This window comes from Triturus cristatus, chromosome 7, assembly GCF_964204655.1.
Source record: "Triturus cristatus chromosome 7, aTriCri1.1, whole genome shotgun sequence".
Taxonomy (NCBI): Eukaryota; Metazoa; Chordata; class Amphibia; order Caudata; family Salamandridae; genus Triturus; species Triturus cristatus.
Window position 1 is genome coordinate 21055037 of NC_140590.1, and position 25125 is coordinate 21080161.

General features: G+C 45.5%; 1 protein-coding gene across 1 annotated transcript in view; it reads right to left on the reverse strand.

Moving 5' to 3' along the window:
* LOC146808708 (cell adhesion molecule CEACAM6-like) overlaps positions 1-25125 on the reverse strand; it is a 375069-nt gene that overhangs the window by 65053 nt on the left and 284891 nt on the right. Inside the window, exons 4-5 of the mRNA XM_085614219.1 lie at positions 16633-16770; positions 16465-16553 (exon numbers count right to left, since the gene is read on the reverse strand). Of these exons, the coding sequence (XP_085470345.1) occupies positions 16465-16553; positions 16633-16770 (227 nt within the window). The remainder of the gene's footprint in view (positions 1-16464; positions 16554-16632; positions 16771-25125) is intronic.

Sequence of the window (25125 nt, forward strand, 5' to 3'; positions counted from 1 at the left end):
TGGTCCATAATGATGCGAATATCATGTGTTGCTTTAATGAGGGCCGTCTCGGTGCTATGGTTGCTGTGAAAGCCTAATTGTGAGTGGTCCAGGAGTTTGTGCTGTTTTATGTAGTGGGAGAGCTGGAATTTGATTGTTTTTTCCATGATTTTTGCTGGAAAGGGAAGCAGTGAGATGGGGGGGGGGGGGGGAGTTGCTGATGGCTTCTGGGTCCACGGATGTTTTTTTGAGGAATGTGGTGACATCTGTTTGTTTATAGATATGCAGGAATGTTGTTTGAGTGATAGAGGAGTTGATGTTGGTCTGGAGTGCAGAGCGTTTCGTGAGACCTCTAAGGTCGAACATCTAGCAGGAGCACATGCTGGAGACTAATCTGTGGGGGCACCAGAGTGAGTGGATGCCATATTTGCTGTGACTTCTTCAGTGGTCATTGGGGTCCAATCGGTGAGTGGAGGGGCTCCTGTGGTTAGTGCCGGTGATAGAGGGTATATCATGGGGGGGGACTGAGGGTTAATGTTCCTGTAGATCTTGGCTATCTTGTAATGCCTTGTGATTCACACCACACACTTCGGGCTTTGTGTACATACTTTTTCACTGGCTTTCAACTTTGGAACCTCTCCTGATAAAGACCAGGCTCAAGCCACCTACAAACTGGTAGTCGAAATGTCAACATCTTTTGTTGAATGGACTGCCAATTTATGGATGAACAAAAATTGGATGGAATTTAGCCATATTAAACTTGAGAAGTACACAGGTTGTAGAGGTGGCCATCATCTATTACAAGTGTATCTAAGCTACTTTTAATTTCTGTCATGAGGACTGCGCCTGCACTAGTAGTTGAGCACCTTGATCGCATATGGTATATTCACTAGGCTTTCTTGTGAAATTACAATTTAATCTACCAGATAGCTGAAGGGGAAGCAATTCCATTCAATGGAATACCTTGTGTGACAGAATAGTTGACTTTCACACTTTCAGTACACTTGCATCACTGAGTACATCATCCAGTGAATGTGACTATTTCATATACATTTACAAAACTTGAACAAAACTTGAAGTTATTTAGTGAACTGCATCCTGACCAAATTTTCTATAGCCTCTGTACTGCTAATGATTGTAAGCTTTTGCAAAATGCTTGGCCTTGTAAAGAGTCATGGGTGTCTGAAGAGAGTAAACTATGCAGTAAACTATGCACGAATGGTTGTGCGGAGGGCGAAGATTGCATGCAGCAGGATCCTGCCAACTCCTGTCTGGTTGATTGCCCACAATATTTCAGATAGTCACGAAGGGCTCACTACAGGTGAAGGTTTGTGGTCTAGGGGCTTTTCCTCTTCATGGGATTTGGGTGTCTGGGGGGAGTGGATGCTAAATGAGAGTTAGTACACAGGATGAAGATAGAGTAAATGCGTGGTTGGTTTATCACAAGAGGTCGACTACTAGCGAAGGGTTCTGTACAGGGTAAAAGGCTGTGTGTAGTAGGGCCTTGGCCATCTAATGGTGAATGCATCTCTGAAGGGAGTGGGTCCTTGTGAACAGCTGTGCAGAGGGCAAAGGCTGTGCATAGTAGGGGCCTGGCCAGTCAATGGGGCTTGGTCGTCTGGAGAGAGATGGCTTTCTGTGAAAAGGTGTGCATAGGGCAAAGACTGTGTGTATTAAGGTTCTAGCCACTTAAAGGGGCTTGGTCATCTAGAGAGAGAGGGTTCTTTATGAAGAGGGGTGCATAGAGCAAAGACTGTGTGTAGTAGGTTCCTGGCCACATAATGGTGCTTGGGTATCTGGCGACAGAGATGGCTCTCTGTGAAGAAATGCGCATAGGGCAAATGCTGTGCATAGTAGGGGCTTGGCCTCTTAATTGGTTTGGTCACCTGGAGGGAGAGGGCTCTCTATGAAGTCGTGTGCACAGGGCAAAGTCTATGCATAAGGGACCTGGCCACTTAATGGGGCTTGGTTGTGCATAGTAGGAGCTGGGACACCTCATGTGGAGCTTGGATGTCTGGAGGGGTGGACTTTACGCGAAGAGTTGTGCACAGGGTGAGGGCTGTGCATAGTAGGGACTTGTCTACCTAATGGGCCTTTGGTCTCTAGAGGGAGTGGAGTCTCCAGGATCAGTTGTATACAGGGTAAAGACTGTGTGTAGTGTGTGCTTGTTCATGGAAGGGGGGATTAGATTTATTGTAGAGTAAATTTATCAACAGTAGGTTAGCTGAGGCAATCATTGATGTCATTAATGATGCCATTGAACATGTGAAGACTGATATATTATGTGACATCATAAGCGATGCATGGCAAGGAGTCCGCAAGCTATAGTTAGCTCGTTGAATTATAAATTAAGAATTTCAGGGTTTTTTCTGGTCTAAAATGTTATAATAGGACTGACATTGTTGCATAACTATAACGTCACTGTAACCTTTATTTTTTTCAGTGAATGCCTAGTTTTTTTAACAGTAAGTTAATATCTTGTTTCCATGCCTTACAATAACATCACTTCGACCTGTGTTTTTAGTGTATGTTTGAGTTTTTTAATATAAAGTACGATCCTATTACCATGTCTAACTATAATGTCACTTTCAAATTAGTTTTTTTAGTGAATTTAAATAATAATAATAATATCTTCTTTATTCGGTTTTTTCACATTTGAAAACCATAAAAGGAGCATGTTTGAACAAACAAATACATATAAAAAATACATATTATTATAAAATTCTTTAAAAAAAAATTCATATCATCATCGAGAACTAAGTTCAGCAAAACTTTTACAGATTATTCCTATGTTTTACAATGCATTTTAAAAAGTTAAGAACATGATAACAGATCAGTTCGGATTCTAAGAATTGGAGACGTAGCATTGCCGGACGACATTGTCTTAGTCCCCATTGTTTTAATAGAGGTAGTAGCCAAACCTTCCTATGTGGATGATAAAACTTACAAAACAAAATTGTGTGCAAGTTAGACTGCGTTGAAACTTCATCACATGGGCAGGTGGTGGGAGTTAGGTCCCATCTATTTCTCTCAGGGAAGGATACTAGTCTATGAAACGAGTCTAATCTGAATCTTGTCAGTAGCATTCTATGATAGGTACTGATCTGTAATGTTAAGTATGGTTGGATACTGTAGGTAATCTGAATCATATTAGCAAGAAGGACAGAGGATTTTTTTGACTCAGATGTCAGCCTCAGAGACTCTAAATGAGTTAGAGACGTTTTTTTCAGCTCTTTCTTTGATAACTCAATAATTGTTTTAGGTTCAGAATAATATTTCTCCAGGCCAAGATCCTCAAAGAAGTTTCTAATATATCGGAGCCACTTTATTTCCAGTGAATGGTCAATGGACATAGAATCTGTTAAGATTTCCTGAGATAGGGTGTTTTTGTCAGAGATCCAGATACGCCGCCAGAGCAACAATGGTTGAATCTTTAAGAGATCCTCAAGATAGGGGATTCCGAGTTCCAAATGGAGGGCGTAAACTGAGGTACTCGATGGTGCAGTTAAAAGGAATCTAAGAAAAGTGTTTTCAGCCACCTGAAGGGCACCAACATCTGCAAGACCCCAGACTCCCGCTCCATAAAGGGCAATTGCCTGGCATTTAGCAGGGTAAATTTTTAGTAGTTCCACTGGGGGCCTTTTCCCTAATCTCTGTGAGAAACTCAACAGGGACATTATAGCTCTTTTAAACCGGTGGCATCTAGCCTCAACTGCAGGCCTCCAATTTAGTCTATCGTCAATCATTATTCCCAGGTAACAGTACTGAGTGGTCACCTCCAATAGTTGTTCTTTAAGGGAGATGTTCTTTACTCCTTTTTTCCCTCTGCCTGCTACCATGACGAAAGTTTTTTTAACATTTACTTGTAGGTCCAGGCCACCCATAAAATCGACATATCTGTTCAGGGACTACTGTAGTTCACGTGGAGTACGCGCCAGAATGACGGCGTCATCCGCATAGAGCAAGGCAGGTATCAGGCGCTGTTTTACTCGAGGTAGATCCAAAGCCCCCCTCAACATCTCCACCTCTAATCCGTTTGTATACAGAGAGAAGAGGAAGGGGGCAAGGACACACCCCTATCTAACCCCTCGCTCTATTCCGAAGGACGCGGTCAACTCCCCCTTCATACCAAAACGCACCCTTGCAGATGCCTTTGAGTATAGCTCTCTCAAAAAATCTAACAGTGGGGGGTCCACTCCCATATGTGTCAAAATTTTCCAAAGTTTTGCGTGTGAGACGCAATCAAAGGCGGCGGACAGATCTACATAGGCCATGTAAACCATTTCCTTCTTAGCTTGAAAATATTTTCCAAGAATCAAGCTGAGATTAAGGGCCTGCTCCACCGTTCCAAACCCCTCCCGAAATCCAAATTGGAGGTCCGAGATTATGTCTCCTTCCTCTGCCCACTGCTGGAGTCGTTCTAGTATGACTCTGCCAACAACCTTGCCTAGAGAGTCCAATAAGGAGATAGGACGATAACATTTAACGTCCTGCCGATCTCCTTTTTTAAAGATTGGGACCATAATTGAATTAGTCCAAGATTTTATCAGACCCACCTTTGCCGCTGCAGTACACACTCTGGTAAGGATGGGAGACCAGAGATCCAGATTAAATTTAAACAAATCTACTGGAACCCCATCAGGGCCTGGGGCTTTCCCATTTTTGCTTATTTCTAAGGCCGCTAAAACCTCAGCAATATCAAAATACAGGGGAATAGGGTAGCCAACTTTTGAAAGTGTGGGTTCCGTTCCTGTTATTAATGTTTCTGTCTCTTTAAAAATCTTGGAGAAATGGGCCACCCAAGTATCTTCATCTATAGCCACTTCAATCTTTGCACTATCTTTGTTTAGAAGATATGGGGATTTAACAGTTCGCCAAAAGACCAAACTATTCTTTGAGTCGGCACTGGTGTGTAAGTCATCCCATAATTTTTGTTTCAATTGATTGATTCTTTGCTTACGTGCACAGACATATTGTCGTCTCAGTAATTGAATCTTGGCCGGCACTCTGTCTGTTTCCTTCAAAGCCTTCTTTAGATTAGTTAGGGCTGTGGTACAGCTGTGATCAAACCACCCTCTGATGGTTGAATTCGACGTTTTTGGGGTTAAAGTAAGGCGAGCCTTGATTTTCTGTAGAATTTGTAGAAAGTTATTTAATACTTCTTCATCCGATTCCGATAAATCAAGGCACTTAGTTATGTTTATATATGCCTCCTTGACCAGTTTCCTAGTGACTTCTTCAGGATTTATCACCCCCCATTTTAGTGTATAACCATTTTGCCTGCCTAACTCTAAGTTATTTTGTGCAAGAGTTGTCACTATGGCATCGGTCACAGGTTGAAAGTTAGTTCGACATAGCTCCAGCCTGAGAGCAGAATGATCGCTTAAGAGGTTTAACAAAACCTCAAAAGACCCAACTCGGGGGGACAAAGCTGTCGAGATGAGAATATAATCTCCTGTCGTGTTATGGCCCCTACCCACATAGGTTGGTTGTAGAAAATTTGACCCTGGAGTTATCTCATTTGCTATTACAAGTTCCAGATCTAATAGGAGATTATTCATAACGGTCCCCACTTTGCTATGAGCAAAGTGCATAATGGGAGCATTAAATTCATCTACAATCCCACATCTATTTTTTCCAACGTGTGGGCATGGGTGAAGATTCAGATCTCCACCCCAAATAAGATGAACTGTCCCTTTTCCTATCATAAGACTATGAGTCAATTTCTCTTTAATGTTGGAAAGAAGGGACAAAACTTGGTCGTCCTCTAAGTTATTATAAAGATTAAGCAAGAGGAATGACTCATTTTTGCTAAGAACAAGATTGAATAATTGGAAGTTTGGGTCACATACAATTACAGACAGTTTTTGGTATTTTAGTGTGTTAGCAATATAGGTAGTCAACCCACCCTTGGGTCTACCTGTACCACCACCCACAGCTGGCGTAAAGTATGTTTGAAAACCCGGGAGGTGAAACTCCGTTATAGACCATGTCTCTTGTAAGCAAATGATCTTTTCCTGCTCGAAGAAATTCGCGGCCGAGCCATCTTCAATCTTGGAGCGAAGACCCGCTACGTTCCAGAAGAGGATGGAGAGCGGCCGCGGATCTGTATTTGTCACAACTTCGTTTGCTAAACAAGTCGTTGTGGCATTTAGGGCTAGATACGGTATCTTAGATTCGTTAAGATTATTCGGGGTTAGTGGTCAGTCGACTGTTTTTAGGACGCTGAATCTATTATCCATTGGAATACTAGACCAGGGTTCCCTTTGGGATTGCTCTCTATTTACCAACCAGTGTGTGTGAGAGCTCCACTCAGCTCGACCTCCGTTCCAGTAAGGTGGTCCTGGATTGTATCTAGGACCCCCATGCGTACGGAAACGGGGGCCCACTAATTGTCATTGGTTAAAATGTCTACCATGGACCGGAGTCCTTGTTTCCCAAGGACCATGGGCTGAGGCTCCTATTTCCCAATTAGGGACATAATTATTATTGGGTGGCTCCCTAGAAGACCTGGAGGGATAAAAGAAAGGAAGTCGCTTGGTTCCTATTTCACCAGGTACATTCGGAAATTCCCATGAGCAAATATGATCCGCCACCCTAGGATCATCAAATGTAATCAGGATACAGTCTCCCGGTATCGTTTTCCTACTGTTTGCCACCCAGGGGGTTCTGCGTACCATCAGGATCCTAGAAAACCCAGGTTCTGGAATGGGGCGATTATTGTTTAACCAATATTGTACCTTATTTTTCAGCGACCATGTGGGTTCTGCATTATAGTCAGCCAACTCAGGGACACCTGTCATAATAACAACAAATGGGGATGCTTCCGGTGGCAAGTCAGCCACCAATCTAGTTTCGGGAGATTCCCCCGTATCGGCTCTGTTAATTCCCGGTGCTACTATATTAGGGACCGATTTATTTAATAGCATCGTATTAGTTTTAGATTTAGGCAATGATGTATTAGGGGCAAAATTTTTAGGACCAACAGTTTTTGTGGTCAAGGAATTACCCTGGAGGGAGTTTATCGTGATGTTAGCAGAGGGTTCCAATACCCTATCAATGATTCGTACAGTGGGTAGTGGATTAGATTGAACTTCTGAAGGTACTATTTCATCTTTTTTATTTTGTCTAGGCGGCGTCTTTTGAGGAGGTAGCTTGGTTCCTCTCTTTTTTTTATCCCCCTGCACTTGCTTGGGTTTCAAAATATTCACAAGATTCAATAACTGGAGCTCCATCTGAGACAATCTTACTTCGATCGGAGCAATGAAAGTTTTTAAGAGATCTGTGATGTTATTTATCAGTTGTAGATTTTCCTTGTCCCTTATTATTTTACTTGGTGAAGAATGAGTGGAAGTTTCCACAGTAATAAGATCTGCGTTATCCTGGGAAAAGTGATTAATGGGTGGGGAGTCAGCTAAACAATCAGCATGGAGAGGTGCTATATCCTTCCCTTTATAATGAACACTAGTGTCGTGATGAATAGGACTTTTTACTTTTTCCTTTCGTTTCCTTATTGCTCCCTCCCTCCTCCCTCTTATTTGCCTAGTTTCCTCTGGGGTAAGTTCGGGGAACAATTCTGGTGTTTTTTCTAAATCCAGGCTTAATTGGAAATCTGAAAGTTGGGAAGCCGACAGGTCCACATTGTTTGGGAGGCTACGCCTACCCTCACAGATCGGTGCTTTTTTTACCGCCTTTTCCGGAGTTTTTGCGTGCCTTAAATTTCCTAAAGATGACCTTTTTGCCAACTCTAGATCCAGAGACACCCTACCTTCAATTAAGCTAATGCTTTGGTCAATGAATGTATTTGCCTTAACAATAAACTCATCCATCGGTCCCAGTAACTTTCCTCTGCCCCCCCTAATTTCGTTTTTTTTTCCTCTCGCTACAACCATAGTTTCTAGGACCCAGGGCAAGTAGTTAACAGCCTATAGGATAAGCTCGGGCTAAGGCTTAGACTTAGAGGGCATACAAGAACAAATAATGTTTAAACAACTCTCTATTTTTCATAAGGAAAAAGGCTAATGAATATCGTAAGTATAGCTTAGGGACGTGGCCCGGTCCGGTCTCTTCCGTCCTCGAACGGCCCGCCCTTTGCCCGGGCTTAGCCCCGGGCGCTCCCGCGCGCGCCCGCGCCGCGGATTAGTGTCTGCTTAAGTTTGGAAATTACGTAGATGATGGGGGCGTGTCGTGCAGGGAGAGCAGCCCAGGTGTAGGCAATGGGGCTCGCAGGGACTCCTGGGCAATGGAGTCCCCTGCTGCTCGCAGCCCTGTACAGATGCGCTCACCCCGGTGAAGGCAACCCCGTCCAGGCGCTCTTATGGTGTTCACTGGACGCTGCGGGACCCGCGCAGCGGGTCCGGCGAGTTGCTAGCACGGGAAAGGCAAGAAAGTCAACTGGTTAGTCCCACGTCGATCCAGAAAGCAGAGATGAGTCCCAGGGATGGGAGCTTGGTGTTCCGCTTTTAGTCCCAGCTATGCAGGGGGGCGTGTCGTGCAGGGAGAGCAGCCCAGGTGTAGGCAATGGGGCTCGCAGGGACTCCTGGGCAATGGAGTCCCCTGCTGCTCGCAGCCCTGTACAGATGCGCTCACCCCGGTGAAGGCAACCCCGTCCAGGCGCTCTTATGGTGTTCACTGGACGCTGCAGGACCCGCGCAGCGGGTCCGGCGAGTTGCTAGCACGGGAAAGGCAAGAAAGTCAACTGGTTAGTCCCACGTCGATCCAGAAAGCAGAGATGAATTTAAATAAAGAAAATAATATAAATAAAAATTTCATTTTCAAAGTTAGAAAAGTCAGACATAATGCAAATTTCACCTTTCGAATTTTGCACGAAAAGTTTGAGCAGTATGTTTTAATGGTATAACTTAATGTGTGTTGTAAGCTGTATTTGTATTTATTTTTCATTTCACTTTCAATGGCCCTGTGGTACTCCTGCAGGACACTTACAACCCAAGAATAACCCCGGAAGGAGTTCTATGTGTGTTTTGCTTCCTGTTCCAGTTTTCACTGGAGTACCACAGGCCAATAAAAAAATAATAAAGTTGTTTTTAGCACTTCGGTCTGACATAAGCACGTTCACGGGGGTGGGCTCCTTATGCCTACTACCGTTGTCACTACTAGTCTACTCTGGATTGGGAAGGCAACACGGCAAGGAAATGGCTACTGTAGCCGAGGTCCCTGTACCGTGAGGTACTCTGCTACCCAGTACCACCTAGAGCTTCACAAGTTGCTGGTAGTTCCATTATTTTTGGGCATCAGTTGTAACGTCAAAATGGTGTCTACAATGTCATTAATCAGTAAGGGATAACCTACACACTTTTCAGAGCTGTATGATTTGTTTAAAACAGTATTGTCTTTGTTTGATGCCCGACTGCATGCATTTAAAGCCGAGATAGCCCATAACCCCTTGACTGCTTGCCAGCTGTTTCCCCTTTTTCTTTGGTTCCCTCTTTCTTGCTCGGCTTCTTTTCCCACACTGAGCAGCAGATGCGTTTTTAATGACTGCCTTCAGCCGTACTTCCTTGTAATTAATATAGTAGCCGAAAGACAGAATTCTATATAAGAAAACAGAATCTGATTAGTTCTGCAAACTATTGTCCAACACTTAAACATTGTTAAGACCTGAGTATGCAGTTCCTTATAGAAGATAGAAGCAGAAGCCTGGTCAATATACCAAAATATCCCAAGGTTATAGATGGAGTGTCTCCCACTTTAGGTATGTTTATGTTTATGGATTTGTAGAGCGCATAGCTTCCCGAGGGCTTTCCAGTGCTGAGAGAGTTGGCAGAGGTTGCATAGAGGATTATGGGAAGAGCCATGTTTTGAGCTTTTTTCTGAATGCCAATTCAACAGTTAACATGCGTGTTTCCGTAGGCAGGGAGTTCCATAGTCCCGGGGCCAGATACGAGAAGGATCTACCTCCCCATCTGGCTCTCTTTATCCTGTTCTGTTTCATGAGTAGATCAGTGGAGGATCTAAGGTGCCTGCCTGGGATGAATGGTGTGACAAGTGTTTTAATTGAAGTCGGGCCTTTATCATTCATGGCTCTAGGAGCGATGCAGAGTGATTTGAACTCTATTCTGGCCTTGATTGGGAGCCAGTGTAGTGTCTTCAGGGCTGCCTTAGCTGGCTGCTGTCTAGGGATGCGGAGTAGAATCCTAGCTGCTGCGTTTTGTGCCACCTGTAGTCTGTTTATGAGGTATTTGGGTGCGCCAAGGTACAGGGAGTTGCAATAATCCAGTCACGACAGTACTAGGGCCTGTACCACTGTTCTCCGAGTGGTTTCAGGAATGAGCTGTAGGATCTTCTGAAGCGTTCGCAATGCTCCGAAGAATGAACCTGATATTTTTCTGGCTTGAGTCTCCATGGACAGATTTTTGTCCAACCAAACTCCAAGATTCTTTACCTCTGTCTTTGGGGCCGGGGGGGATCTCCTAGTTCTGGAGGCCAGTTAATCGTGTTTCTTGGGACCTCCTTGTTGCTCAGGAACTTGAGCTCGGTTTTGCCTCTGTTCAATTTTAGGCACCCCTTGTTCATCCAATATGCAACTTGCATTATGCATTGTGCCGGATTGTGGTGCCTCGATTGGGGACCTTCCATCACAGATAAAATCAGCTGGGTGTCATCCGCGTATGACGCTATTGACAATCCAAATTGCTGCACTATCTCTGCTAGTGGTAGCATATGTAGATTGAAAAGTGTCGGGCTTAGCGCGGAGCCCTGTGGGACTCCACACGACAGTTGGAGGATATCAGAGTAATGTTCACCTTCCATTAGCCAGAAGGATCTGTTTTCTAGGAAAGAAGTTATCCACTTAAGGGCAGAGCCTGTGACACCGGTTTCCTTTAGCCTGCGTATCATGGTGTTATGATTCACCGTATCAAAGGCGGCGCTAATGTCCAGGAGCAGTATATCTGCTGAACTTCCCTGGTCTAGGATTCCCCTTAATTCCTCTGTTGCTACCAACAGAGCTGACTCTGTGCTATGATGGGGTCGAAAGCCCATTTGAAGGGCGTGTAGTATCTGATTATCCTCTATGTATTGGGACAGAGCCTGATTAATATATTTTTTGGTTATTTTTCCTAGTAGTGGCAAGAGTGAGATGGGTCGGTAGATCCCTAGTTCTGCTGGGTCTAGCTGGGGTTTTTGTAGCAGTGGACAGAAAATAGCATGTTTCCAGGATTGGGGGACAGTCCCTTGTGTCAAGGAGAGTGATATAAGTGCTGCAGTTGTTGATATGTTTTTTTACCTCCTTGCCTCAAGATGTCTGGCGGCATCGGGTCTAAGGGGGAGCCGGATTTAATCTTTGTCAAGATGGAGGTCATAGCTTCCTCACTTATGTTTGTGAAGTGGTCTAATCTCATCCGTTTTACTTTCCATGTCTTCTGTGTTTCTCGGTTGAGTCTCACCCTGATTTAGGCAATTGTTTCCTAGAAGGGAGTTGTATATGATTTCTACTTTATTCTTAAAGAAGTTTGCCATCCTATTACATCTCTCCTTGGTTGAGGTGGGAATGTTTGTTTCCTGCTCCGGGGAAGTGAGTGAGCGCACTATCTTAAAAAGCTCTCTGGACGAGTTACCTTCTGAGTTAATTTTTCCTTCGAAAAATTTGGCTTGGGCTTGGAGCATTTCATTATGATACTGTCTGATAGCTGTCTTGTATTGGCTTTTTTTTTATATCGGGTCATCATTTTTTCTCGAGTCTTTCCAGATTTTTACAGGCTTTTTTTAACTGTATAATGTTATTGTTGAAGCAGGCCGCTTTTTTCCTCGATGGTTGGTTGTTTGGTCTGGTTCTTTGCGGGTATTGGGCTGCTACATTATTAATCCATTCTGTCCACCTCTTATCAGACTCTTCTATGTTGTTTGTTATGCCTGGGGCCTGGGCTACTAGATCATTTACCATGTTATCCTTTAACAATCTAGGCCATTTATTCCAAGTCTTGGTTAGTTTATCCCCTATGAGCTGTGCCTGGAGGTGATTTAATGTGAAAGGGATGAAAAAGTGATCAGTCCATGGCACTGGCATGGGTGTCCCTACCACTAACTTGGGTTCATTGGAGAATATGGCGTCTAATAGGTGTCCTTTTTCATGTGTGCTCTCTCTGATCAGTTGCTTGAGTTGTAGGGCTTCCATGTCTTGGATTATTTCTGTTTGAAGTGTTACTGTCAAGTGACTCTAGGTGAAGATTAAAATCCCCTAGTATAGTTGTGAACCCCTTACCGGCCACCGTTGTGGCTACGGTACACAGAAATTCCTCTAGGAAAGAGTTAGCGGTACCCGGAGGTCTATAAATTAGTGTCCCTGAGAAGGTGGTATTGGGTGAAAGTTTTATGCTGAAGAGTGAAGTATCACAGTTAGAGATGGACAAGGGTGTTGTCATGCATCCATAATCATTTCTATATATAATAGCCACCCCCCTCCTGTTTTCTCCCTTCTATATTGCCTCCTAATTGCAAAGCCAGGAGTGATTGCTTGGACTGTATCCGGAGTGGAGCACACTTTCAGCCAAGTTTCTGTTAGGAATAGGATGTCAAGCTCCTCATTCTCAATGAGCATCCTAATTTCTTTGGTATGTGCTGGTAGCGATCTGCTGTTATTCAGTCCCATTTTCACTGATCTTTTTTGGTCTGGCAGGATCACTGGGGGACACAAAATCCTGGGCTAGGGGGTCAGAGTATTTCTACCCTGCCACCTTTTCTTAAATGTGATGTTTTTCTGGGGTCTCGGCTGAGGCTGAGTTCCAAAAGGACTGCCAACACTTCCTGGTTGAAGTGTGGGCAGTCAATCAGATCTCTGCACAAGATCGTCAATATTCATGAAGTAGGCACAACCCTAGAGATGAACAGATTTGTTTTTCGTTAAATATCCCTAAAACTACTGAACTTATTTAGACCAAATCACAAAAAGCACACCTTCTAAACCAAGATCTAGCTTTCTGCAAAATGTGGTGCAAATCCGTCAAGCAGTTCAGGCTGTTGTGTCTCACACACTTTTATTGACCCCCCCCCTTTTTCTCAGCCCCCGCTTCATGGATCACCCCCCAAAACATTTCGTGCACAGTAAGACCCACTGGCACACATTGAAAAAAAAACATTTGTGAATTTGTCAACTGCCGCCATGGATATAGGCAAGTCAAAAAACGCTTTTCCTATGGAAACTAGATTCTAACTATAACTACCTACTGGCAACCGCTAGTAGGTTAAATATAAATATATGTACAAGGAGAAGAGTTTGCGTAGTATGATCTTATCCACCTAATAGTGCTTGGGTGTCTGGTGGGAGTGGGATGCCCATGAAGACTTCTGTACAAGGAGAAGAGTGTGCATAGTATGATCTTATCCACCTAATGGTGCTTGATTGTCTGGAGGGAGTGGGCTGTCCATGAACACTTCTGTAGGAGGTGAAGAGTGTGCGCAGTACAATCTTATCCACCTAATGGTGCTTGATTGTCTGAAGGGAGTGGACTGTCCATGAAGACTTCTGTATAAGGAGAAGAATGTGTGTAGTACGATCTGATCTACCTAATGGTGCTTGGGTGTCTGGAGGAGGTGAGCTCTTTGTGAAGACATCTGTACGAGGTCAAGAGTGTGTGAAGTATGATCTTATGTACCTAATGGTGCTTGATTGTCTAGAGGGAGTGGACTGTCAATGAGGACTTCTGTACAAGGATAAGAGTGTGCGTAGTATGATCTTTTCTTCCTAATGGTGCTTGATTGTCTGGAGGGAGTGAGCTCTTCGTGGAGACTTCTGAACGAGGTGAAGAGTGTGCGCATTATGATCTTATCCACCTAATAGTGCTTGGGTGTCTGGAGGGACTGGGCTGTCCATGAACACTTTTGTAGGAGGTGAAGAGTGTGCGCAGTACGATCTCATCCACCTAATGGTGCTTGAGTGTCTGGAGGGAGTGGGCTGTCCATGAACACTTCTGTAGGAGGTGAAGAGTGTGCGCAGTACGATCTCATTCACCTAATGGTGCTTGAGTGTCTGGAGGGAGTGGGATGCCCATGAAGACTTCTGTACAATGAGAAGGGTGTGCATAGCACGGGCTTGCGTGTGAGATGGACAGGCCTCTCGATGAGGAACTGTGTAGAGAATGAAGGCTGTGTGTAGTAGACTCTTGGTCACTTTCTAGTGCTACGGACTCTGGAAGGAGAATGGGCTCTCGGTGAAAAGTTCTGTACAAGGCAGAGGGTTATATAGTAGCAACTTGGGTGTCCAAAGGTATTTATTTAACACAGGAGGCCTCACTGGCTCCCACTGCAGTTCCCCAGGAGAGGAAAGTGAAGATTTTTAAAAACTGTTCCCATTGCGGGTAGTTCTGAGACCGCCTACCACTTCCACAAGACAAGAGGTTGGGGTGCTCCTTCCCTGCCCTGTTATGTACTATTTATTCTAACAAATTCAGGGTACTGGGGAGTGTACTTGTGTCTGTAATGGCGGCTGCAACATTCAGATTGCTCAGTAGAGTAGGCTCAGTGTAGAAGGTGGACAGGAAAATAAGGTATCTAGGCCATTAGCGCATTCTATTTTTTTTTTTTGCCATACCGCAGAAGTACTGCAGGTCTCCAGTGGGACCAATCATCTAGATTTTTGATTTTTTTAACCTTAATTTCTCATAAACTGCTGAATGGATTTATCGCAAAAAGTAAGTTTTTTCAGTAAAGATCTAGCTTAGTGCCAAATTTAGTGCAATTCTGTTGATCCATTTTTCATGCATTGTTGTCTAAAATTCCTTTGGAAAATTGCAAGTGCAAAATGAGTTTTGGTGAAATACATTGACAGTAGGTCCCACAGGAGTCCCATGGGACTGACATTTTTTTAAAGTGAGGCCTTCTGATTGGCCAGAGAAGTTTTTCTATCTTGTGCCTTTATGGTACAGTCGGACCAAGATTTGTCAAAATATTCCCTGCAATTTGATTTACTGGTCAAGAAAGAAACTGTTGCGGCAGACATTACAAACCTCAGGAACTCATCACTGAGTCTTGAAAAATATTATAAAATAGCCTCTTAGGGTGCAGTGTAGGCACACTCTGAACCCCAAGGCCATGTGGGGGATGGTTACAAAGAGACACCCATCCAGTTAAATAATAAAAAAAACATTATCGGGATGCCGGTCCTGCGGTACCCGCTGCCGGTACCATGGTAACCACTGAATACTGAAATTAATAACACAAAACATACTCGCTAGGCAAGATGTGAGAGAGAACACAGTAACAACAGGCCCGGTGGAGGGGCTGTGGGAGTACATGGACCCTAGAGGGCAGGCTGGAGTCGAAGGGGCAGCACATGGACCAAAGGCGGGGTAGTAAGCTGACCTCGGAGGGTAGCAAGGTGTGGTAGAGGCAATGAAACAAACCAAAAACTGAAGGCAGATGGGGACAAGAGCAGCACGCTGACCATGGAGGGCAGGTCACAGGGGTACGTTCAACAAGCTGAACTCAGAGGGCAAGAGGGAGGGTCAGGAGCAGTTCAAACAATACCACAGAGGGCAGGCCGGAAGTGCAGAATCAGCAAGCTGATATCAAAGGGTGGGTGGGAGAGGCAGGGAAAGAAAAATGAACCACAGAGGCCAGGCGGGAGGGGCAGGAGCAGTGGCAAAACATGGGCCATGGTAGATGTTAGAAATTGGGTTTCAGTTGGCAGAGGTACACACTGTCCAAGTAGGAACCACAATCCTAGACCGGGTAAGTCAGTGACACCCTCTAAATTAACCTGTGCTCACCCTCTGCTAACTTTGCACAGAGCAGTCAGGCTTAACTAAGAAGCAATGTGTACAGTATTTGTGCACACCACAAACAGTAAATTGGTGAAATCACCACAAAAAGGACGCCACCCCAGTTTAGAAAAACAGCCCATATTTTGATAAGTGAACCAAGACCAAAAAGACAAAAATCCAAAAATCAGAAGTCAAGTTATGAATTTTTAAAGAATAACATTTTCTGTAGTGCTTAGAAGCAGATAGCACCAACCCGGGTTATCAGGCTGCTCTTCACCGCATCAATTCCAAACGCTCAGGCCGAAAACAATGGAGCTGGGGTCGGACACAGGGACATTTGCAGTTTGTGAGTGGTCTCTTGGTTACAGGCTGTACATATGTATTAATAGATGTATTATCATGCACTCACTGCAGTCTTTGCTCGGATACATGTCTGATCTCTTTACATACCTGCCTATAGTAATAATATGTGCTACTCTTCTCAGTTTGTGAGTGGTTTCTCATTTCAATCTGTACTTGGTTACATGCCTGTTATCTGTACACATCTGTCTATGGTAATAATATCCATTACTCTTTGCATCTCCAGGCTGTACATATATATTTATAGATGTATTATAATGACCTCACTGCAGTCTGTGCTCAGTTACATGTCTGTTATCTGTACATACATGTCTATGGTAATAATGTGTGTTACTCTTTGCAGTTTGTGAGTGGTCTCTTGGTCACAGGCTGTCCATATGTATTTATAGATTTATTATAATGCACTCACTGCAGTTTGTGTTTGGTTTCCTTTCTCCACGTTCTCATACTTTACTGCAGCTTCATAGATGACTCTAGGGCTGCCACCGGGGGTCCCACCTAAAATTCGAACACATTATATCACACTTGCTATCTCATTGCTATATAGTTTGAAATGGAACTTTGAATGGACTCTTACCATTTGCTTTCTTGGCGCGTCTCTCATAAAAGAGAACCACACCAAGGACAGCGAAGACAGCACAGAGGAGCATCCCTGAAGCCACCGCCAAGGTGACCCACCAGCTAGTACATGGGGCATCTGAAGAAGGGGGAGCACCTGAAGATGAGAGACAACCTGTGAGAATCAGGCTCGTCAGGCTCTAGGCAGGTGCAGGTAGAATGTAGAAAAAAAGAAATAACAAAAAGAGTAGAGAGAAAAAGGTCTAAGAGATTCTTAAAACACACCAGTACTTTCGAGGAAAGGTTCTGAGCTGGTTATCGTCACTCCTCAACAGCAGTATATAATTTGTTAAAATGTGATTGTTGAAATGGTTTTAGCATTTGCAATATTATGGAAAATGATTTCGAATAATAAATTTAATAATGGGTCCAATCTGGTAATAATAATCTAACATGAACGTATATGAAATTAGTTTGACATAATGTATAGCATTTTGATGAAATATCCAATTTATTTAATATGGATGTTGTTTTTTGCTCACTCCTGTTACTCACCCTCTGGTAACTTTGCACAGAGCAGTCAGGCTTAACTAAGAGGCAATGTGTACAGTATTTGTGCACACCACAAACAGTACATTTGCGAAATCACCTCAAATGGACTCCACACCAGTTTAGAAAAACGAGCAATATTTTGATGAGTGATTACGCAAACCCCTATGTTTTACATCTTGCATGTTCCACACAAGACGTTCAACGTAGGGGTTGGCAGTGAGGACGGCGGTGAGGAGGAGAGACCACGGCGAGGAGGAGGGCAGCCTGGAGACGCCAGAGAGCAGGTAAGTGGTGTTTTTTTTTTAGTTTGGGCCGTGGCACAGGGGTTAACTCCGCTCTGCCACGGAGTCAGAGTTTTGCCTGAACCCTGCATTCCCAACGGAGCGTGGAGTTGGCAAAACTATTTAAACTCCGCTGGTGGAGCAGAGTTCACAGCCCAGGGTTACTGATATGAAGAAACATAGACTATCCAGTGCCACGACCTCAATCCAAACACAAAAAGAACAGATGATGGACATAATGCTGAATAAATCAAACATTTACCCCCAGTCACAGATCTGGGTTAAATCCATCATTTTTTTGCTCAACACACCATTTCAGTTTGGACCCAGCCATTTGCAAATCAGTCTTGACCCTGTTCCCCAAACTGCCAGGCCAGGTCCTACCTGGACTAGCAACAAACATCCTGTGACCGGTTTTAGGACATCACTCCTCATCAGCCAGGCTAGCTTGAATCCAGTGGCATGGAGAGCACCGGACCCACATCTGGGCATATCCTTCCCAGTTAGGGTGACAAATGCAGAAAGAACAAATGACGGGCGGAATGCTGAATAAATCAATCTTTCATCCCAATCACGGATCTAGGTTAAATCCATCATTTTGTTTGTGCACCGCACCATTCTAGTTTGGAACCAGTCATATGCAAATCATCTTGCCCCTACTCCTCATGGGAACAGTCTAGCCTAAACTGCCAGCCAAGTTCCTCCCTGGACCAGAAGCAAGCATCCTGGGACAGGTTTCAGAATTTCACCCCTCATCAGCCCGGCTAGCTTGAATCCGGTGACGTAGCACACACTGGGCCCACGTCTGGTCATACCCTTCTCACTTAGAGCACAAATGCAAAAAAAACTGATGATGGATGGAATGCTGAACAAATCAAACATTCACCCCAGTCACAGATCTGTGTTAAATCCTTGTTAAAGCTTGACTCCAGTGGCATGGAGAGCACAGGACCCACATCCGGTCATACCCATCCCACCCGGGGTGACCAAGACAAAAAGAACAATTGATGGACAGAATGTTGAACTATGTCAACCATTCACCACAGTATAGAAATATGGGTCTAAATCCATCGTTTTATGGTCCCCATGCTATTCCAGTGTAAACCCAGCCAAAAGCAAATCAGTCTTGACCCTGGATTTAAGCAAGCCTGCCTGATGAGTGATAATACCCCAAAATCGGTCCCAGGATGTTTTGTTTCCGGTCCAGAGACGACCTGGCTTGGCAGTTCAGTCTGGACTGGTCCCATGGGGAGCAGGGTCAAGACTGATACGCATTGGCTGGGTCTAAACTGGGGTGGCATGGTGAGCAAAAGAATGATGGCTTTAACTCCGATCTCTTGACTTGAGGTTTGACTTATTCAGCTTTCCATCCATCAAATTATCATCATCTCAGATTGCTGCAAAGGTCTGACTGATATGTGGAAATCTGTCTCCCATCAGGTGAAGGTGGCAATAGATAAAACATAGACTATACAGTGTTACAACCTCACTCCAGGGGATGGGTTAGAGATACTTGTATCAAGTACCCAGCTGTATTTCCTATATGGCCTGGCAACTATTTCCAGACAGCAACAGCGTAGAAGCTGCTGCAGGATTGGTTAGGTTAGTGCTATGTAGTTTATTATTACATACTGTGCTCTGATTTGCTTAAAATAAGTTATCTCTAGTTATCCAGGCTGAATTTTCAGACTTTGGTTATTAATCCCTTGCATGCCGAGGACATAATGGTTATATCCTCGGCTAGATATATCCTCGGCTGCAGTGCTGCTGTGCCAAGTACATAACCATTACGTCCTCTGCACATCAGTCAGAAAGACCTCTTCTGTAATCAGCAGAGGGATTTCTTTTTTTTTCTTTCAGCCTTAGGAGTTGAGGAAGAACTTCCCCAGCTGCCTGAGTCATTTTGTTTTGTTTCAGTGTAGTGACAATCGTCGCCCAATGTGCCCCTATGTCATTATACTGAACTGCAAGTGAAATGAGCCAATTGGCTTATATCGCTTTCACTGCCTATGCGCTCCTTGGGCTTTCTCAGTCCCCAAGCATGTAGGCAGGCGGTAGAGGTACCGCTGGAAAGGGGACAATCTCCCCTTTCCAAAGGTACCCTTCCCTAGTGGATCCCTGCTTGGGGATCACTGCAGGAGGGCGATCCCCAGGCAGGGATCCACACACTAGACACCAGGGAGGGGAGAGTGGCCTCTTGGGCAAGGGCATTTGCTCCCTCCATTAAAACTTGGCAATGATCTGTCTTTCAACCCCCCCATGGGGGGGGGGGGGCAGAAAGACAAACACCAGGGATTTGTTTGGTGCGCATGTTTAGAGATGGGGCTGCCCTAAATGACCATTATAATGCCAACACCCCTCTGAAATATTGGCACAGTCTTTCTGCCCCCATAGGGCACAGATGGGAGCAATAGCACACAATAGCCCCCCCCTGGGGGGGCGGAAAGCATACTAGACAACAGGGATTTTATTTGGGTGAGCAAATTTAGGGATTGGAACTGCCCTAAATGGGCATTATAATGCCCCATACCCCTCACAATTATTGACACAGTCTTTCTGCCCTCCTGGGGTGCAGATGGGACAACAGCCCCCAATTTCCCCCCCCGGAGGGGCAAAAAGCACACTAGACACAAGAGATTTTGTTTGTATGCAAACGTAGGAGTAGCGGCTGCCCTAAATGGGCAGTATAATGCCCCAACCAATCTGAAATATTGGCAGTCTTACTACCCCCTGGTTTGAAAATGCCCCCGATATGCCCCCCAGGGGGAGGCAGAAAGCCCACTAGGCACCAGGGATTTTCTTTTGTGCTGAGACTTAAGGGTTTGGGGCTGCCCGAAATGAGCATTATAATGCCCCCACCCCTCTCAAATATTGGCGCAGTTTTTCTGCCCTCCCTGCAGCACAGATGGGGTAATAGCCCCCGATATGCCCCCCTGTGGGGCAAAGAGCCCACAAGGCACCAGGGATTTCTTTTTATAATAGAGGGGTGGGTACTGCCCATAATGGGCCAGCCAATGCCCCCACCGCCCAACACAAAAGTGACAGTCTCTCTACCCCACCGGAGCCAGATGGGGGTTATTACCCCCAATCTACTCCCCCGGGGGGGCAGAAAGCCCACTAGACACCAGGGATTTGTTTTCATTATAAAAGAGGGATACCCACAATGGGCATGCCCCCACCCACAATTATAACAACAGAAGTCATTCGGCCCCCCCAGGGGCAGTTGTAGGTGCTAGCCACCGATCTGCCACCCATGGGGGGCAGAAAGACCACTAGGCACCAGGTTTTTAGGTCTCGCCTGAGCCAGCGCATGCGCTGCATTGCGAGACATTTAGTAGGTGGGTTTTCAAAGTGCGACCCCACGCTTTGGCTGTCCTAGCACCTGCGTTCACGCGAGCGTACACACGCGCAAACGCCAGCTTTCAGCACCCGATCAGGCATCATCTGTCTTTCCTCTCGCCTGTTCTCGGAACGCTCCTCTGCCCCTCCCCCACCGCGTCTCACGTTAATTCACGCTGCTTTCACTTTCACCGCAGGTACTTTCTTTCTCAGCATATACTTGTTTTATCTGCAATCATGGTCGTCTTCTGACTGGATTCGAGAAATTCACTTTGGCCACAAAAGATAAAAATTCAGGCTGTAGTAACAAATACGGACAACAGCCAGTTACATACAACACTGCAATAGCATGTTAGCAAAATTGTGTTAAAAAATCTATGAAGCACTTCTTACCTACAATAGTTAATTGTTTTGTATTTTGCACTCTTAGCTGTATATTCTGACACTGTTGGAATCTTTAAAACATTTTTAACTTGTACCCTTCTGTTGTTTTTTTTCTCGATATTATAATGATTTTACTTAACTGCGCAAATAAATTGAAACTTGAGTTGACCATGCAATTAGCCTATTTTTATCAATCTAGTGCATTAATAGCAAAAATCAGAAATGTGGTATTTCATGTTTAAATTGTTGTTTTCTAGGAACTAAAACACACCACAGCTTGATTGGTGATAGGCATGTATCACGGCAGCCTCCGCACAAACAGAAAATGCCTGTTTCCATCTGTATCCCATTGATATACACACCTGCGAAGCACGTTCTGCCAGCATGGTGCTCAGTCAATACACACCTGCCTCTCGGGACTACTTGGAAACCACCTGTCCCTGCTGCGAGGTTCCAGAAATGCCAGCTCAATGCTGCACTGCTTGTTAGCATTATAGATGTGAACAAGAAAGGATCTGAGCGCAAGAACCTGGTGATTTATTAGCGGACATTTTGGATGCTCGCCTTAAATCTTACTGTCTGTGTCATACAATCAGAGCCCAGTCACAGTGTCTGTAGGTGCAAGAGAAATATTGTTCTGATCCTTATATTGCGTCCAGTCGTATCCTTAGAACCCACAAAGCAATCAATTGCAAGTAACCGATATATGGGCATTCAGACATAATACACTTTAAGGGTCGTCGGGTGAATGAATCCGCAATAGAGCTTTAAGCCCAAACTGATGTCGAACATTCTAGAATGCCTATTGTTGGTAATTGTTAGATATGCAGGATGGGTAAAGAGAACTGTTCCTTTTTTCTCAGCATTGAATGACCCCTTGAACGGTCGTTGTAGCACGCGTGTGATTTATAGTAACTAAAGCAAGGAAGGAGTGTCGCCACAAAGGACCACAGAGCATGGCATTCATTTGCACAGCGTTCTAGGGCAGTGGATGCAGTAGGACGAAGGCCTGGGGTTCTGAGGGGCCCACTGCACACCAAGTATGACTCTTTAATTATGTTTTACTACCTAGGTAGAAGAACGCAGTTTTCTTTATTCCAGTATTTTGCAAAATCTCCTAGTATTTTCCTCCCAACAGCCTTGCCAAGTACCTATTTATGCAAAAAGAACAACTGATGGACAGAATGTTGAACAATGTCAAACATTCGCCTATATATAGCTCATATCGACGGCTGTGAATAATTCAGGTTTTCCAAACATTTTTGAATTGAGCAAACTATTTGTGTCGTCATTTATGAGGAAAAGCTAAGGCAAAGCAGGTAATCAAAGATAAAACGTTTGTAAGTTATCAGTGTAACACAGTTTTAGAGTACTAGTGAGAAAAAAAGTTGAGACAGGTATGCATTTACATAATAATTGCCTATGAGAAATGGGAACTACATGATTTCAGAGTACCTGCAAGAAAAAGATAACCAAGACACAAGCCTCATATAGTTTAGTCAGAAGGTGAAAGTCTGGTGCAGAATATTCTTGAAGACAAGACATTTCATTTATCTGTGCTCCTTTTGAATAAAATGAACATGACAAAAACATTACAGAAATTAATCTAGCTTGTTGCCAAATTTGGTGTAATTCTGTTCAGCGGTTCGGGCAAAAGTCATGTTAAAACAAGCATTGGCATAACCAATAGGTCTTGCTTATGGGACCTTATAAGTATTTAGTTATGCAGGACAAAATCCTTGGTGCAACAACATCAACTGTTGCATGGCTAAACACTTATAAGGTACAAGGTTTAGCCATGCAACAGCTGATGTTTTGCACCAAGGATATTGTGCTGCAAAACTAAATACTTATAAAGTCCCAAAAGCGAGACCTATTGGCTATGCCAATGCTTGTTTTTTAATATGTAGGGTGGGGGCTGCCCAAAATGGGCATGCCAATGCCCCCCAAATGAAAAAAAGGAGAGTCTTTATTCCCACCTTGCAGGGGAAAGATGGGGGTTATTACCCCCAATCTGCCCCCGGGGGGCAAAAAGTCCACTAGATACCATGGATTTTTTTTAAAAATAAAGTGAGGTGTGGGGTGCCCATAATGGACAATGCCAATGCCCCCTCACCCAAACAATAGCCCCAGTCTTTCTGCCCCCCTGAGGGGCAGATTGGGTCAATTGCCACTGATATGACTCGGGGGGCAGAAAGCCCACTAGGCACCATAGATTTGTTGACGGGTGTTGGACAGGCCACACGAAGGGCTTGCTCCCTCCCCGCACGACAGGGCCCGAGCTCCGGCCCGCCAGGCGTAACCCACGAAAAGCACCTGCACCCCGTCTTCCGACGGATCTTCTACCCTCGGACCTCCACACATCACGGGGCCCAGCCCCATCGGCTTCCCCGGCCGGGTCAAGCCGCCATCTTCGGCCCTGCACCACGAGGCCGCGTGGCCTCGCCCCGACCCTAACCCCGGGCCTGGCCGGCCCCGACATCCCGGCACCACCATCCACCCAGGAGGTGAGCGGACCACTTGGCAGGTCAATGGGAGAACGAAGCGTCAAGAGCTCTTCCCCCCGCCAGGTGCCGATCGCCTCCAGATCCCCCAGGCGCTGGCTCCACCCCCTGCTGGGTGTCTGGACACCTTCATCCCGGGCCCTCCGACCGCCAAGTGCGAGGGTCCGGACATCAAAGGACGCCTGCCCTATAACTGGGGCAGCTCCGGAGCAGGAAGGCAGTTGTATCCTGGAGTCGAGAGACACCGAGAGAACTCAGCCTGGACGGACTACTGGCGCTGCCGTAGCCCTCTCTTGCGAACCATCGTCCTGCCTGCTGGCGCTGCCGCGGCCTTCTGCAACATCCATCCTCGTCGGGACCTGCTGGCGCTGCCGCGGCCCGTTGTAACGACCATCCTCACCGGGTCCTGCTGGCGCTGCCGCGGACCGTACATCGGCCATCTTTCCGGGACCTGCTGGCGCTGCCGCGGACCGTGTACCGACCATCTCGACCGGGACCTGCTGGCGCTGCCGCGGCCCGTACCAGCTAAACCACCAAGCTCGAGGATTGTGAGCTAATCATCATCTCATCCTAACTACCTGACTGGTAAACAGACTGTCCCGCTACCCCTACCCTACTTTGAGAGACTTGAATCGAGGGGACCCCTGAGTCCAGACCTCCTTGTACCATTCAACCGTACCTTAAGAAGTGCTTATAAAGAACACTGAACCTTATCCGTGTGTGGTATCTGTCTGTGGGGGGGAAGTTACTTGCCTGTACGATCGCTGGAGACGGCTCTCCCCGGAGACCTCTCCCCCTGACCTAGGCCGACCCTCCCGGTCCGTCTAACCTTTCTAACATTGGTGGCCAGCGGCGCGATCCGAATCAACGCGTAATCGTACAGAGAGTAGCTCACCCCACGACAAAACCACGATGTCAGCCAAAGATAGCAGTTCCGCTGAGAAATTCCAAATGGATAAGTTAGAAGAATACAGCCACCGCGAACTGAAACAATTCTGCATAGAACTTGGCATTGCTACCACCGGCCTGAGTACCAAGGATGATCTAAAGCACGCCCTTGAGTCGTGGACAGAAACTGGGGTCGCCGGACCATCCGACCAAAACAGTATCGCACCAGAGGGGAACGCAGCGGCTCCCGAGGAGCGGGGAACGGGCCTCTCGCAGGAGGAGATCCGAGAAAGAGAAAGAACCAGATTGCACGAGTTGGAAATGGCACGACTCAAGATGGATGGGGAACTCAAGTTAGCTGAACAGAAACTCAACCTTTAGCATATGCGGCTCCGAGAAGAACGAGAAGAGAAGCAGAGACAGAGAGAGCTGGAGGAGAAAAAAATAACGCTCGAACACGAGCGCCAACTGGCGGAAATAGAACTTCGGAAACAGAGTAAAGAACTGGGGGTGCCTGAGCGACCGCACACCCCGGGGCCAACCGAGAAAAAAGTCCACATCCCC